Below are 16,960 nucleotides of genomic sequence, written 5' to 3'. Positions count from 1 at the left end.
GGTGATTTGGCCAGTTCCTTCCTCTGAAATGTAACCTATATCACTTGGTATTAATTGGCAGTCTCCCATCCAACTACTAACCAGGTTTAGCTTCCAAGATCAGATACGATCAGGGCAATTTAACTAAGTATTAAATAAAGTTATGAGATACACATTACATAAACAGATATTTAAGATTTTTTACTGCTTTTTTAGGTCAAAGAAGAGATGAAAACTCTTGCCCAGGAAAAAGGAGTAAATTCCTTTAAAATGTTTATGGCCTATAAAGATCTCTACATGGTGGGAGACCTAGAATTGTATGCAGCCTTTTCTCAATGCAAGCAAATTGGTGCAATTGCTCAAGTCCATGCAGAGAATGGAGATTTGATTGCAGAGGTAATTTTCTGACTTTATGGTTATACAGTATGTGATCTTATTCCCTAATAAATTGCAACAGTACCTCTTCAGAGACCTATTCAAAATCAGAGGTTATTCCCATGTTTATTTAAGGTACCACAAGAAGATGGAGACTGGACACACTGGTACAAATCAGTGTTAATCATCTCCCACTAGTTCCTCCTCCTCAGTTTTTATAACACCAGGCACCAGCCTGAAGGAGAGACTTTCAACAGTTCCATGAAGTTGCATTTTCAGTTATTTGTTCTTATTTTTTTCATTCTGTTAGAACTTCCAACCATATCAGGAATCCAATTATATAGAAGAGCCTAAATACATACAGCTAAATGTTTTCAGCTGTAACTTTCAGACCTTGGGTGAAGTGTGCAAAGCTGTGGGGAAATGACTGTGTTTGGAAACAGGACACGCACATAGCACCCACATACACACACACACACCAGCCCTACATGTGTAGCATTATTGCTGAGCAGGACCTATATAAGAAGTGACTTCTGATTAGAACCAATGTCAGAAATTACTGCATGACAGAATTATGGGTAGGGTTACTTCTGAGTATGACTAGTGTCATAACTTAGAAAAGTTAACTTTTTGAACTCCTAGACCAATCAGCACAGCTATGGAATTCAAAATTTAAATTTAAATTAAATATGTAATTTTTCCAAGGTGTTGATAGTAATCCTATTGACTCGCTGAGATGTAGACGTTTGGTCATGGTAAATCTTCAGTGCTGAGGAGGCCTAATGAGTAGTCTCCTAGCCGTATTATTCCTCCTGACTGAAAAAAAAAATCAGCAGATAGAATCTAATGTGCACAGTTGCCTCTTCCTTGCATGTGATAACCAAGCTTGTTTTCTCTACCCTGCCTCCATCTCACCTTTTGGTCAGTAGCAAGTAATGCAGGTTAGTCAGAATATGATGATCTGTGTCAATGGTGAACAGAAGAGTGGTCTCATTCACCTAGACTGGGATCCTAGTGTGGAGAGATAGGGAAGTTTTAGTCCTTTTCTTTCCTTATTGCAGTCCAGTACGCCTCTCAATTATACAGTTATTGCACAATGATTCCATTTTTACTGCTATTGTTCCATCCCATGGAATCCTGGGATCTGCAGTGTAAGAACAAATTCGACTTTGGAATTAGAAAATTAGACTTCTCAGCCAAAGAGCTCTAGTACCTTACCAAACTACAAACCCTATAGGATGCAGCCATGATCTAAAAATAGAATCACAGTCTTATAGCACACCTACAGTTTACATGAGAAGTAAATCTCATATTGGATAAAGCTCTCCTTTATATACCTGTTATACAGAAATGAGGGTCCTACCAGTTGGGGCAATATGAAATGGGAAAAAACAGGAGAGGGCTTTCTCAACTGAGAACTTTATTGCACCTGTTTTTAGCCTCGTTACGGGTACGGGAGGAGGATGCTCATGTGTGCGCGCAACCAGCCAAAAACGGATTTTATTGCATGTGAAAGCATCCTTCAAAAGGCCCCGTTCCATCCCCCGGTGCCAAGCTGTCCCCATTCAGTGCTGAGGGGCATTAAATGTTCCGGTCAGCACTGAACGGAGACGGCTTGGCGGGGGGGGGCGGAATGGGGCCTTTTGGAGGATGCTTTGGAGTGCGATAAAATCCGTTTTTGGCTGGTCGCGCACACACACGAGCATCCCGTACCCATAATGGGGGGAAAACAGGTGCGATAAAGTTCTGTGTCACACTGATTGTGGAATGCCCTCCCCTTAAAAGTCCAATTGGCATCACACCAACATTGATCTCTTTCCAGCAACAAGCCAAAATATGGCTTATATATAGTGTACCTTCCATCTGTCCTGAAATGACAGGAACAGTCACAATTAATTCCCTTACCATGCTACTTTTTTTCACCTGGTTATAAAATGTCCCAGTTTCTCTCTCCTCCTCCTGTTCACCTTTGTCATCAACTTAGTTCAATGGCTGCAAATAACTGTTGGCATCTTAACCACACTCAGATGCTGCTTGGTCACTTGTGTTGTGTGCCAATTTTCATCTGTGAAACATATGTGTGTTGGGAGGGAGAAGTTAAAGCCTTCAGAGACTAATTGATGCCAAAATGTGCATTTCATTGTGCATTTAAATTTTTACTGCTTTTAAAGTGGTTTTATCTGTTGCTTTTAAAATATTTTTATCTTGTTTAAACTATTTAAAGTTTTTATCTGGAAGTGTTGTGAATAGTTTCTATTGTGTACCACCCTGAGATCTCACAATTAAGGGTGAGATAGAAGTTTCTAAATAAATTAATTAACAATTGAAGCAAATGGGAATTCCTACCCACAACCATGGAAATTGTAGACATGGAGCTCCTCATCAAGATGGGTGGGAGCAAAGAGCTAACTCACACTAATACCCTGTCCTGGCTATGTCTGGAAGAAAAATCCTACATTGAAGCAGTGTTCGGGGGCAATTATTTTTTGGACTGTAACTCCCAGAATCCTGAAGCCAGCATGGTGACTGATGACCATCCTGGTTCCAAATTTCCACTGAAAAACATAACATGTAATTTGATCCTACATAGTGAATGTGAAAAAAGAACTAATGTGTTTCCTGCAAAATATGGATTAAATCCCGTATCTGTTTAGATTTGTTCAGGATTCTTGAGGGAAGGAAATGTATTTTGGTGCTTGCAAACAAAATTTCAGTTGGTTCTGTGAGCCAGAGCATATCTGAAAAGAAGTTCTGCTGCAGGTAATACTGACGTGTTTCTCACTCTGGCCATCCTTCAGGGTGCAAAGAAGATGTTAACTCTAGGAATAACTGGCCCCGAGGGGCATGAACTGAGTCGCCCAGAAGAAGTGGAAGCAGAAGCCACTCAGAGAGCAATCACCATTGCCAGCTCAGTGAACTGTCCTCTCTATGTAGTTCATGTGATGAGCAAATCTGCGGCCAAGGTGATAGCAGATGCTCGGAGGGAAGGTAACTTTCCTATTAAACATCTTTTAAAATTCTTTGGAGGAGCTCTGTAATCAGCATTCTCAGGCCTCAGGGCCTGAGCCTTTTTTCCTGGGTTTAGATGCAAGCAATTATCTCTTGGGTAAAAATTAAGCTGTCTGCCTGTAGGCAAGAAAGAACATACCCAAAGAACAACTATTTGCAGTCCAACTCCAAGAATAACTGGTGTCTTTCATATGTGGCACATATGGCACATAACATATTCAGGAAGGAGGTTCCATGTGTAGAGAAAGAGGTGGGTAGAGTAGTTTAAGAGTGGACAGGACCTCCAGCCCACAGAGTGACCAGACACAAAATACCATCCTCTCCTTCTCCTTGTCATTATTATCAGCTTTGTTATTAGTATTATTCTGACTACATTCTAAAGATCCAAAGCCTGGAAGAGTAACTATTTTGAATTATAATATCCAGAATGCTCCAGCCAAAAGAGTGCTATTCCAAGCTGTGTAAAGACCATAGGAACCTGCTTTACTCATACAAGGTCAGACTGGTTCTCTGTCTAGCTCAGTACTGTACACTATGGCCCGCCATGGCTTTCTGGAGCATAAAGGTCTACTGTTGATGTTGATGCTGTTGTTATTGTTGTTGTTGTGTGCCTTCAAGTCTTTCCAAGTTATGGTGACTCTAAGGCAAACCTGTCATGGGGTTTTCAGTGGCTTAGAGTGTGTGACTTGCCCAAGGTCATCCAGTTGGTTTCCATTGCTGAATAGCTACCTGATCGTCTTAATGTGAGAAATCAGGGACTTGAACCTAGGGCATTCTTCATCTAAAGCGGGGTGACTCGAAAGTTGCAAGGTTACATTGCCCCCCATTGGAGGGTGGTTAACCCTTAATTCACTGCATATCATGATTTTAAAAAGTCATCATCATCATGAACCCCTCCATCATACCTTTTGGTAGTCATGCAGGACTATTTCACAAAGTTTTAAGCCTCCCTGGTGTGTTTTTTCTTCCCAGGAGGGGACCCTCTTTAATCAGAAATAAACCAGAAGTCTGTGGGGCTTAGAAATGGCTGTGAGGGCCTGCACTTTTGCCACTTTGATCTGGAGCATTTGCTCTGCCACTAAACTACAGTCCTTCACTATTATTTTCACCAGAATCTTAAATTTGAAGTGCAGAACAACTTCTAGATAATTAAGTTATGTTTGTTTTGAGGGTATAATAGCAAATCTTCCTCTTCCTCCATCATCATTGCTCTAGAATGCAATTTTAATTAAACATTCTTTAAAATGAGGGTGATAACAGTCCTAAGAGAATGAAACATCCCCTCTTGGCTGGCAGGATTAAGGATATCAGTCATTCCAACTACTGTGGATAAAACTAGAGCTGTTTAGTTGCACCTTGTAGCAGCCTTCTACACCAGCATCCACATGCATGCAACAGTGTGATGGAACATAGCACACAAAAACAGAATTTACCCACCTGCTGATATAAAGTAATAACTAAAAGTAGTGCCAAAGCATGAAAAAAAGGATGGTTACTTCATCACAAACAAATTAAACCTATTTTATACACTTAGTATTAATCAGCAGAGATTTAAGACTGCCTAAATTCAAGCACCACCAGACATCTATCGCGTAGACCCTCTTTTATATATTTAGATGTAAAATATATAAATATGTATGTATTTTTACACATACACACACACACATTATTCTTTTCCTCTCAAAGAGAACTGGAAGACAAGTAAGTTCACTACAAGATTTAAAAAAAACAGATACAAGGAAAAGCACCCTTTATATTAAAACACAAATAAACAAATTATAGGATTGAAATATAAATTATCACAATTTAACAAGTTCACAGCAAGGGCTGTTAAGTGGATTATGTTTGGTTTTAAACTGTACTGTTTAAACTGCTTACTGTTAATAACTGTTTATTATCTTTTTAAAGCCCGTGTTTTAAATTATTCATTCATTTATTCCATTCATATGCCACCTTTCTCCCAAAGGGAGACTGAAGGCTGCTCACAAAGCTAAAAGAAAATAGTCTAAAAAATTAAAGGACAATCCTCACAATCCTGTCAGCTACATAGATATTTGTGGGCCCTGTAAGACAAGTTTTAAAAAAAACACAACTCTTCTTGAAAGTTCCTTTAAGAATCCCTTTAAAAGTTACTTTTTTCATCTTCGTAAACAGTTTTTAAAAAACCACTTCCTCAGCCAGATGCCCTTAAGATTCTTGAGTACTACATGTCTACTAATGTGTATTTATGTGTTTCAGATATAAGATTTAATACTGTATTAAAATATGAGAGAAATCCCTTTTCTGTATTATGTTATATTGGTTTTATCCACTAGATGTCACTATTGACAATCCTGTGGAGTCCATTTCACTGCATGTTGTTCATTGCCTTTGTAAGTCACTGAATGATGTGACTACAGAATCAAATGAAAGAAAATGTAAAATCAGCCAAATTATGTAGGTCAAAGCAAAAAAACAAAACAAAAAAACAAACAAAAAAACAACCCAAGACAATCCAAAAGCTTCAGATTTGGAAAGGGCAGGATATTTGCACTGCATTGTGTTGTTCCTGTCTTAATTCTGTTCTGATAAATTCTGCACAGGACAGATTTGCAAAAACACACACAGTTACACTTTGTGTCTGTTTGTGCATACACACAAAAACTACAGATCACTTGTTCCCAAACTGGTGTCTTCCAGTTGTGTCAGACTATACTTCCCACTATCCCCAGCCTGTGACAAGGTGATCAGAGTAGTAGTTCAGCACAGGTGAGAGAGACTACTCTGTCTGGTGAAAAAGCACAAACTTATTTACCCCTGTATAAAGATTTGGTTAAAATGTGACATTTTCAAGAAAATTTAAAAGAAATAAAAAGCTTTTAAAATTTCATTTAAAAAAATGAAAACAATTAAATTTTGAAATTTTAATTTTAAAAAATTCTGGGACCTCTCCTTTCTCTTGCCACTGAGCTTCACCCCACTCCCACCATCTCTTAAAGCATTTTAGAGAGAAGAAGATGAATGCCACAGCCCGTTTCTGCCAAAAAGGTAGATGTTTGAGGAGCAGTGGTGTCACCCCCTCCCCCTTTAGGGTATCACTTGGTACGGTCCGCACCCCCATAGTGACACCACTGATGCAGACTACAGCTGTGTAAACCCACTGGTGATCCTGAGCAAGTCACAGTCCCTCATCCTCAGAGGATGGTAATGGCAAACCCCCTCTGAACAAAACTCGCCAAGAAAACCCATTAATAGGTCTGACTTAGGGTTACCATAATTTTGAAACAATTTGAAGGCACATACCAACAACAAGGACTGGTGGTAGCAGCAGAAGGCTGTGAAGGAAGGAAAGTATTGGAGAAATTGGCAGCTTAGAGCCAATAGATTTTGTTTGCCATCCTTTGCCACTACTGTGCAGTCCTGAAAAAATGCAACCGCTAGTAGTGCCACAGCTGGATTCCGACTGTCATGTGTAGTAAGAAGGAGTCTTATTGTTGTTGTTGTTGTTGTTGTTGTTGTTGTTATTTGCTTTTACAGGATGCACATATATGTTGCATCAAGTGTTATTTTAAAAGTGCCATGCCCTTCTGGGTGAAACAATAGGCCTGGGAGAAAAGCGGCATATCAATAAAGTAAGTAAGTAAGTAAATAAATAAACCATCTTAAAGAGATGTATAGCTCCATTGAAATTAACAGGACATAAGGTGATTGTAAATTGTCCCATTAACTTCAATGTACCTTCTCTATATATGTTTCAGTATTGATCCAACCTATTGTTTTGTAGCCAAATTGTATTGTAATGTGTTCTACTGCAAGCCAATATTGCCACTAAGTTCTTTGTCCCTCTTACTGCATTTCATATATATGTTTTCTCTTAGGAAAAGTTGTATATGGGGAACCTATAGCAGCCAGTCTTGGGACAGATGGCTCTCACTACTGGCATAAGGAATGGCCTCATGCTGCAGCATATGTCATGGGCCCACCACTGAGGCCAGATCCAAGTACTCCAGACTTCCTCATGAACCTTCTAGCAAAGTAAGCAAGCTGGTAATCCCATCCAGAGCCATCAATAATGGTTTATAAGCAACATCCAGGTGATTTACCAAGAAGGCTCATATTTAGAGGAAATCATTATGTATGCTTAGCATATGGTTTCATGCTACATATATTCTGTAAATAAATTGACAGTAGGATACCAAGGGCAGAACCTTCTCAATGGAATCTTACATGAATCTCCCACTACTGCCAAACATTCAGGTGGATTTCAGCAGAATCTTGAAAGGTTAATTTGTGGGGGGAAATTCCCACATTCCTCAGACAGCATCCCCTTAAGTGTTAGAAGACAGCAACAGTGCATCCAAAGGCACCATAAAAGAAAAATATATTGTAAATCCAATGTCATAGTAGCAAAAGTCTGTGAGCATAATGAGACTTTTCTCCCACATATAGCTATCTGCTTCACTGAAAAACTTCTAGATGTTTTCCTGGCTCTGCTGGTGGAGCAGGATTAGACTAATGGACCCTACTTCAGGGGAAAAAAACACATTTTATCCCTTTGTGGTGCCCTGTGTTCTTTTCCCCTTCAATGAGTGTTCTGTTCTTATTTTTCCAAATTTATTCTTTAACATCTCCAATACTCAGCTATGCTTGCTTGTTCATATTCAGGCAATGAAGCAAGTAAAAAGGCTGGATTGTTCTGGGAGAGAAAGTTGCATTTGTTGTTAACTGCTGTCACGCTGGTTTTGACTTATGGTGACTCTATGAATGACAGCCCTCCAGGTCACCAACTGCCCTGCTTAGGTCTTGCCGATTCAGGGCCATGGCTTCTGTGGTTGAGTTTTACCACCTCATCTTTTCTAGTGAGCCATGTCTTCTCATGATATGACCAAAGTACAACAGCTTCAGTTTAGTCATCTTCAATACTAAGGTGAGTTCAGGTCTAATTTACTCTAGAATCCATTCATTTGTCTTTTTAGCAGTCCACAGTATCCACAGAACTCTTCTCCAGCACCACATTGCAAATGAGTTGATTTTCTTCCTATCAGCTTTCTTCACTGTCCAGCTTTCACAACCATATACAGAAATTAGAGATGTGATGGTCAGTCCTAACTTTAGTGTTCAATGATATATCTTTACACTTCAGGATCTTGTCTAGTTACTTCATAGCTGCCCTTCTAAATTCTAGTCCTCTTCTGATTTCTTCACTGCAGTTTCCATTCTGATTAATGACTGAACCCAGGAATGGATGATTTGAGAGCCAGCATGGCATAGTGGTTTCCAGGCTTTCTTTATGTCAAATGTTAAATGTTTCAAGCACATGAATGAAGCCTAATTGTGGAAATGTACACAGTGATATAATAGATAGGTAATATGTGGTTTGAGCTTTGGACTCTAACTCTGGAGACCAGGATTAAATTTCCAGCTCAGCCATGAAACCCACTGGGTGATCCTGGGCAAGTCACATGCTCTCAGCCTCAGGAGAAGGTAATGGCAAACCTCCTCTGAACAAATCTTGCCAAGAAAACCCTATGATAGATTTATTTTAAGGTCCCCATAAGTCAGAAATGACTCGAAGGCACACAACAACAACATCAAATGGAAGACAAACAAACAAACAAACAAACCTTGGTCATGTGTGTCTCCTCAGTGTGACTTCTTTCCTTTTTAGTGATGACTTAACTGTGACAGCGACAGATAATTGCACCTTTGACATCTGCCAGAAGGCTTTGGGGAAGGATGATTTCACAAAGATTCCAAATGGTGTAAATGGTGTGGAGGACAGGATGTCCATTATATGGGAGAAAGGAGTGGTGAGCTGTGTTTATTTTATTCCTAGATGTAATGGTGTCTTTTAGGATCTTGTTACACCAAAGTGATATGAGCTCTGCTGGTTAATCCATTTATTTGGGGAGTACCTTTAAGGTTAGCTGTTTAATTTAAAGCTCTTTTCTGGCCTTTGGCCCCCCCCCCCCTCAAAACTGTTACAATGAAAAGTGGGTTTTGGACTTCATGAATGAGTAACAAATAAATGAATATATCCCTGTTTCTTATCCAAAATCCACAAAATAGTGATACTTTTTTTGGTGCAACCAAATGCACAATATATATGTTGCAAGGTTTCAAATAAAGTATCACTCTTTTGTGGATTTTGGATGTTATTGTACTTTGCTACAGTATATAGCCAATATAGCTACCCCGGATATGTTTTCCAGTTTCACATACAGTATTATCTTAATTTGAAAAAGTCAAATTAGAAATATGGGCCAATTCCCAAAGATGTACAAAATACATCTATTTGCAAAGAGGACAGCTTTAAAAGGAAATTAGAAGGATAAACACAACTGTCTGGAAATAGTTACAGTGAAGGATAAGGCTATCGATGGCTACTAGTTATGAGGTATGTACAGTATATTAGCTTGAATATCACAGACATTGTCTTTTTATACCAATTGCTGGGGAATACAAACAGACGCGTGCTATTGCACTTATATAGCAGACTCATTGGATTTTCCATGCTCCTGTGGTTGGACACTTTGCAAACAGAATGCTAAATTAAATAGGTCTTTGGTTTATTCTTATATTCTTATGTTCTTATTCCTCAAGTGATTTATTTGTATTTTTGATATGTTACCAAATGTTTTAAAATGTTGTATTTAAATATCCTGTGCAGTAGATTTCTGCACAAAGCTGTTAGGAGTGGGGGTCACGGTCATGTTTTGCCAACAGGAATCGAGTTTCTTTCCAATAGCCTTATCCAGTTCCTTCTTTATTAATATGTGTGCTTTGATTTTCCTGTTACTCCTTTGCAGCATAGTGGCAAAATGGATGAAAATAGATTTGTGGCAGTTACGAGCACAAATGCAGCTAAAATCTTCAACCTGTACCCAAGGAAAGGGACAATAGCTGTTGGCTCAGATGCTGACATTGTCATTTGGGACCCAAAAGCTACAAGGTAGGTATGGCTTGAGTAATCAGATCCCTTCTGTCCATACTGTCTCTTGGCAAAGCAAATGGAATGCATTTTTAGATATAAATCCTGATGATGAGATGATGTCCTCCTTGAATTATTCACAGGGTATATGGTGCTAGCTGCAGCATATCTACCTGAAGGGTTTTGTTTAGCAAGAACATTTTAAAAAATCTATCTGGACTGCTGACCATATAGGAAAACAACAGTGCTTGTACTTTTATACTAATTACTATTTTCCCAAAGATGGTGAGTGATTAAAAATAATCCCCAGGCAATTACTGACTAGCTTATGCCCACATTCTAGCGTCTAAAAATACCTAAGTGAGATACGAAGAACTATCACATACTTTGCTGAGAATACTTTAGCAATTAACTGTGCAGTAAGTATTCATTTCTGTTCCCAGGGTAAGTTTCTAATTCTATGAACTTTATCACACTAGCTCAGAAATGGGATTTAAAGTAGAAAAACCCCACAAATGTGGGAGATTTATCACATGACGTTTCTGTAAACCTGAAATAATGTGAAAATAAAGCAAACATAAAGGGGAGAAAAACAACAGCTTTTTACTTTCAGAACTTCCCGAAAGCAAAAAGGTTCCACATTTGTTAAGTTTTTCTACTTTAAAACTACTTTAAATTCTATTTCTTAGCGGGATTCCTCTAGTGTGATAGTCAGCTTTCCCAAACAGCCCCTGAAATGAACTGAGAATGGTTGTAGGTAGTTCAGAGAACATAACTAGGTCAGTGGCAGAACAGATGCCATGCATGTTAAAGGTCTCAGTTCTGTTCCTGATATCTCCAAGGAGAGGCACCTGTCTGAAGCTCAGGAGAACTTCCAGCAGTCAGTGCAGACAGAGGTGTGGGTTGGCAAAAGGGAACTTCCTAACTTGCACACTACTTTTCTCCAATCACATGTCCCTCTCCACCATCACCAGCTAACAGTAGTTTATGGCTGAATATGCCTTACTTACTAGGCTGTGCACACTGAGTAAATGAGCAGAGCCAGTGATACCATTATGCCTGACCTACTGTTCTCATTAAGCCTCTGAGCAAAATGGCATTCTCCCTTTAATATGCTATCTTGAAAACATATCACGGCTGAAACCCTGTGCAGACATAACAGGTAGTAAGACCCATTCAACTCAGTGGGATTTGCTTCTGAGCAGATATGTCTAAGATTCCATTTGAATTTATTCCATATTCCACTGATGCATAATTTAATGGCATTTTAGAAGTCATTAATAAAAATTTGATGTCCATCCTAGTTGCACTGCCTAAGTGTACTTCATTTTAAAAAAGCTTCTGTGTTTTGAGGAAATCAAGACATTTTGAAGATATTTAAGTGGCAAGAAAACAGAGTTTATATTCTTATAGAGTTCATCAGTGAATAACATTTGCATATAAAATTATGCATTGTGTGCTGCTGTAAATAGAGCCAGCGTGGTTTAATGAATTGAGCGTTGGACTTAGACTAGAGACTAGAGATCAGGTTCAAATCCTGGTTCTGCCATATAAACCCACTGGGTGACCTTGGGCAAGTCACACACTCTCAGTCTCAGAGGATGGCAATGACAAACCCCCTCTGGAGAAACTTGCCAAGAAAACCCAATGATAGGTTTGTCTTAAGGTCAGAATCAACTTGAAGGCACACAACAAGTGATCTAAGTACATCGGAAGACGTTTTGAGGAGCTCTAGAATTCAATCAAAATACAAGTGTTATTATACCATGATTAGGCAACCAACCTCAGTATAAGCACCATAAGTCATCCAGGAAGGAGGGTTTGTGGCTAGCCTAGACACAGCTTTGGAGAAAAAATTATTTTTAGATTATGAATCCCAAAATTTACGAACTGGCACAATCAGAGGCCTTTCCAAATAACACAGCAAGCTTTGCTGAATAGAAGCAGAACTGCCTGGTTATCTGATAAAGGCAGACCTACATGCCTGCCTCCTTGTCCCATCTGCATCCCCATTCATTAAAATGGGGGCCAAATCACATCTAGGAAAGATGATGACTATCGTACATAGCATACTATAGCATATTAAGACTACAGTATATAGCATAGAGAGGCATTATCAGATATGCCTACCATTTATTTGACTTGTGGCATAATTCCCCAAAAGGTTGGTCTCCACCATATTAGATTATGATTTGCAAAGGTACTTTTTCCTCCGTGCATTGGATAAGGTTTTCTTTTGTCCTCATTTCAGACATATAACAATAGGCCAAGAGACATCTGTTTGTTTCCACTCTGCTCCAGTCATATTCATCTATGAACTCTTAATTCATTAAGACAGAAATGATGAACAGTTTGTGAACATTCAGTTCTATTTATTCATTATTAAATATATTTCTTAACTGCCTTTCATCCTTGCAGATGCCTGCAGTACAAATACAGTACATAACACAAAAGCATCATGTAATACGCAATAAAAACAATAAAGCATAACCCAAGAAACTAGAAAGGGCAGCTGACATGCTAAACAGAGCAATCATATCAACTCAGTAAAGTGACTGAGCAAACAAAGAGGTTTTGAGTTAATACTGAAATGATGGCAGCATTGAGTACTTGCAAGACCTTACACTTAACCAGAAGGGGGAGCACATGGCCTAGGAAAATTATTTGAAAACCAAAAGACATTCTTCAAATGTATGAAATACAACCCAATGACCGCCAGTATGTATCTCAAGAGTCATCATTCAGAATGGTTTTGTGGCTGTTCCCTATATGGATAGGCACAACAAGATGTCTGTCTCTTTCTGGGAAAAGGCTTCATGACAGCCACCAGCAGAGTCCAAATCAAGAGTTACTCACAACACTTTTCCAGCACATCTGGAGATGTTCCTATTCATGTGGAGGATCTCCACACAAGCAACCCTTGGAAAACAGAAATCTTTCTCACATGGAAAATCTCCACCTGAGCAGACATTTCTCCTCTTCAGATGCCTCATTTTCCATGTGAAGAAAGTAATAGCAGACAGAATGTAGCTAGGCCTTCCCTACTCATGTGAAAGCACTCCTTAACAGCTTTTAATATTGCAGAGTCCATGTGCTGAATATCTCTCAGTGTAGCAGTGCATAAAAAGGTGTCACAGCAAGGAAAGGTGCTTTATTCGACTTCTCACAATTTAGTTCAGCATTGTATATTGGCAGAACTTTCACTTTTCCCAGGCCCACTAGGAGATGTCAGGGATTGAACTGAACACATTCTGAATGCAAAACATGGGTTCTGCCACTGAAAAGAATCTGTCATCCTTTCATCTCTTTAATATAGTTTTCTGTGTATTGTTTCCACAATCTTTTTATTTCTATTTGGTCAATGTAATGTATTTCCCTGCTAGTTGTAGAGCATTTCCACTCTTGGTTTAAATTTCCCTTTCTCTGATCTTTTGGAAGAGGTGTATTGTTCATAATTTTTTACTGTCAGCTTCTGTTTCTCTGCATTGATTGTTAAAGTTGTTCTCCTTATCTGTGTGCACAGGATTCTAGTTCTATTTCTGTCACCTTTCACATTTGCTTCTTTTCTGTCCTGGACCACTTGAAGAGTTTCATCTGTCATCCATTGAAGCTACTCTTTCTTTCTGGCCACAGATAGAGACTGCTTGCTTCCTTGACAATGTCCCTGGCTTCAGTTCAGAGTTCTTCAACTTCCCAGTCAATTAGATTTAATAGTGGAAATCTATTTTTCACATTGCCTTTAAATTTGGGGGAGGGGGTGCTCTTCAGGTTGAATTTTGGCATGATGTTTGGTTTAGTGTTCTTTTTAGTTTTGCTCTAACTTTTGCTGTTGGTAATTCAGGGTCTGTGACGCAATCTGCTCCTGATCTTGTTTTTGCAGAGAGAATGGAGTTTCTCCATCTTCTGCTTCTAATTATTTATTCTATTTGATTTCTATATTGGCCATCAGTTGATGTCCATGTATGCAGTCACTGCTTGGGAACTGTATATGAGAATGTAGAATCACAGAATCATAGAGTTGGAAGAGACCACAAGGGCCATCCAGTCCAACCCCCTGCCATGCATACCCGACAGATGACCAATAAAAGCATACCCGAAAGATGGCCATCCAGCCTCTGTTTGAAGACCTCCAAGGAGGGAGACTCCACCACACTCTGAGGAAGAGTGTTCCACTGTCAAAGAGCTCTTACTGTCAGGAAGTTCCTCCTAATGTTGAGGTGGAATCTCTTTTCCTGGAGCTTACATCCATTGTTCCGGGTCCTAGTCTCTGGAGCAGCAGAAAACAAGCTGTTTCCCTCCTCAATATGGCACCCCTTTAAGTATTTAAACACCTCTTAACCTTCTCTTCTCCAAGCTAAACATCCCCAAATCCCTAAGTCATTCCTCATAGGGCATGCTTTCCAGACCTTTCACCATTTTAGTCGCCATCTTTTGGACATGCTCCAATTTCTCCACATCCTTTTTGAATTGTAGTGCCCAGAACTGGACACAATATTCCATGTTTAACTGAATCCCAAAGTTAATGAGTCAGTGTGGTGCAGTGGTTTGAACATTGGACTATGACTCTGGAGACCAGGGTTTGAATCCCCACTCAGCCATGGAAACCCACTGGCAAATCACATTCTTCCTGTCTCATAGGAAGGCAAAGGCAAACTCCTCTCTGAACAAATCTTGCCATGAAAATCCTGGTTTGCCTTAGGTTCACACAAATTACTTGAAGGCACACAACAGCACCAAAGTTAAAGTTAATCTAGAATCATAGAGTTGGAAGAGACTACAAGGGCCATCTAGTCCAATCCCCTGCCATGCCATGCAGGAACTCAAAGCACCCCTAACAGATGGTCATCCAGCCTCTGTTTAAAGACCTCCAAGGAAAGAAAGCCCACCACTCTCTGAGTGGCCATTTCACACAGTTTTGTCTCAGAACAAGGGCTTTGTTTTGGGTCAAACTGCATTTATTCTGCAGTATAGATGTAGCCCTAGTTGCAGCAGCAGCAGCAGAAAACAAGTTGGCTCTATCTCCTCCATGACAGTCCTTCACTTATTTAAAGATGGCTATCATTTAACTGAAATGTATGTTTAGGAACTAGCATTATTTAATTATTTTTCAACTTTTGTAACTAATGTTTTAAGCTTTAGCCTTTTAAAATTATTGTAAGCTGCCTAGAATCCAGTTTTGGGAGAAAGGTGGGATATAAATCTAATAAAATAAATGAATTGCTGAGTGGAGAGATAGTCATTGCACAAAAGATAAGTTAAAGGCGATAATGCCCTTTGCACAACTGGGTGCACAGTCATGCGATGCAGGATAATTGTGCCAGTGTATCAATGATGTATCATTGATGGCTGTATCAAAAATGCAAAAGATCTTTGGCTATAGTGTTAAAGTTGTTAAAATGTGAACAGCTTTAGTACTGTTTGGGCCAAATAGTAATTAACAGAAGGTTTGAACTAACAGTATCCTAATATGACAGCTTCTTAAAAATGCATTTGAGGAAAGAGGAAGTCATAAAATGAAGAAGAATAACTTTTTTTCCTGTCAGAAATGTTTGTGCTGAAATATTCATTAAAGAGTACTTAGACATCAAAAGGCCTTTCATATTGTAGCATTTGTGAATTGAGAAACAGCTGTTTTTATACAAGACATCTTAAATGTTGCATCTGTAGAAGGATGACCTGCATAGAAAAGAAGTAGATTTTGTTGGAGAGGTGAGATTTTTTTTAAAAAAATTATTTAAATACCCTGTTTCCTTTGACTATTGCATTCAGACTTTTTCACTTGGACAACATGCCCTGGTCTATCTGGGAATGGAAGAATCACTCATTGGGAAAATTCATGAATGGGTGTTGATATTTGCCCATTCTGGTATATGGAAATCTTAGGGTGCATCTTTAAGAGATCTGTGATTAAGTTTGGTGATTTCATTAAGGTCAGATAATGTGTGAACCATTTGTTTTCATTGTTATTTGCAAGCATGAGACTGGCAAATGACGATTATGATTACCCTATTAATAAGAGATGTCCAAGGAGCCCAATCATCAATTGCCATGCTCAGATCCTGCAAACCCTGGGCCATTGATTGAATCAATCCACCTGTAATGTGGTTTTCCTCTTTTCCTACTGTTTCAGAGCCATGTGTGTATATGTGCCTTCAAGCTGCCTGTCAATTTCTGGTGACTCTATGAATTTCATAGGGTTTCCTTAGGCAAGGAATGCTCAGAGATGGTTTTACCAGATCCTTCTTCTGAAATATTGCAACCATACTGCTATCATGTTGGCATTTCTATCCTCTATGGCTGATGTTTAAAAAAATTAAAAGAGAAAAACTCATTTCACAGCACTCTATGTGTACACTAGACTAGACACATCGCATTTTAATGCTAGTTTGTTGTGGCTCTGTCTAAGGCAATCCTGGAATTTATAGTCTGAGGAGGTACTTAGAATTCTCTTCATCTGTAATCTGCCAGTGCCATGTCAAGCCACTCTAATTCAAAGGTGGGAATCTTGCAGTCCTCCAGATGTTAGTGGACTGCAGCATCCAGAATTCCTCATCATTGGCTAAGGCTATTAGTTGTAATCTGATAACATCTGCAAGGCCCCATGATTCCCCCCTTGATTCTAACCAGAATGCTGCACTAAAACATTAACTGCATAAAGACTTACTACTCATAATAAGCTGGGAATTA

At 39.1% G+C, this 16,960-nt stretch overlaps 1 protein-coding gene across 3 annotated transcripts in view; it reads left to right on the top strand.

The window, feature by feature from the left end:
* DPYS (dihydropyrimidinase) overlaps positions 1-16,960 on the top strand; it is a 52,635-nt gene that overhangs the window by 20,227 nt on the left and 15,448 nt on the right. For all 3 annotated transcript variants that reach the window (XM_042462980.1, XM_042462978.1, XM_042462979.1), the window contains 5 exons: positions 196-375; positions 3,153-3,342; positions 7,221-7,377; positions 9,011-9,152; positions 10,152-10,294. In XM_042462980.1, the coding sequence (XP_042318914.1) occupies positions 196-375; positions 3,153-3,342; positions 7,221-7,377; positions 9,011-9,152; positions 10,152-10,294 (812 nt within the window). The remainder of the gene's footprint in view (positions 1-195; positions 376-3,152; positions 3,343-7,220; positions 7,378-9,010; positions 9,153-10,151; positions 10,295-16,960) is intronic.

This window comes from Sceloporus undulatus, chromosome 4 (assembly GCF_019175285.1).
Source record: "Sceloporus undulatus isolate JIND9_A2432 ecotype Alabama chromosome 4, SceUnd_v1.1, whole genome shotgun sequence".
Taxonomy (NCBI): Eukaryota; Metazoa; Chordata; class Lepidosauria; order Squamata; family Phrynosomatidae; genus Sceloporus; species Sceloporus undulatus.
This window is presented reverse-complemented; position numbering and strand designations above follow the sequence as displayed.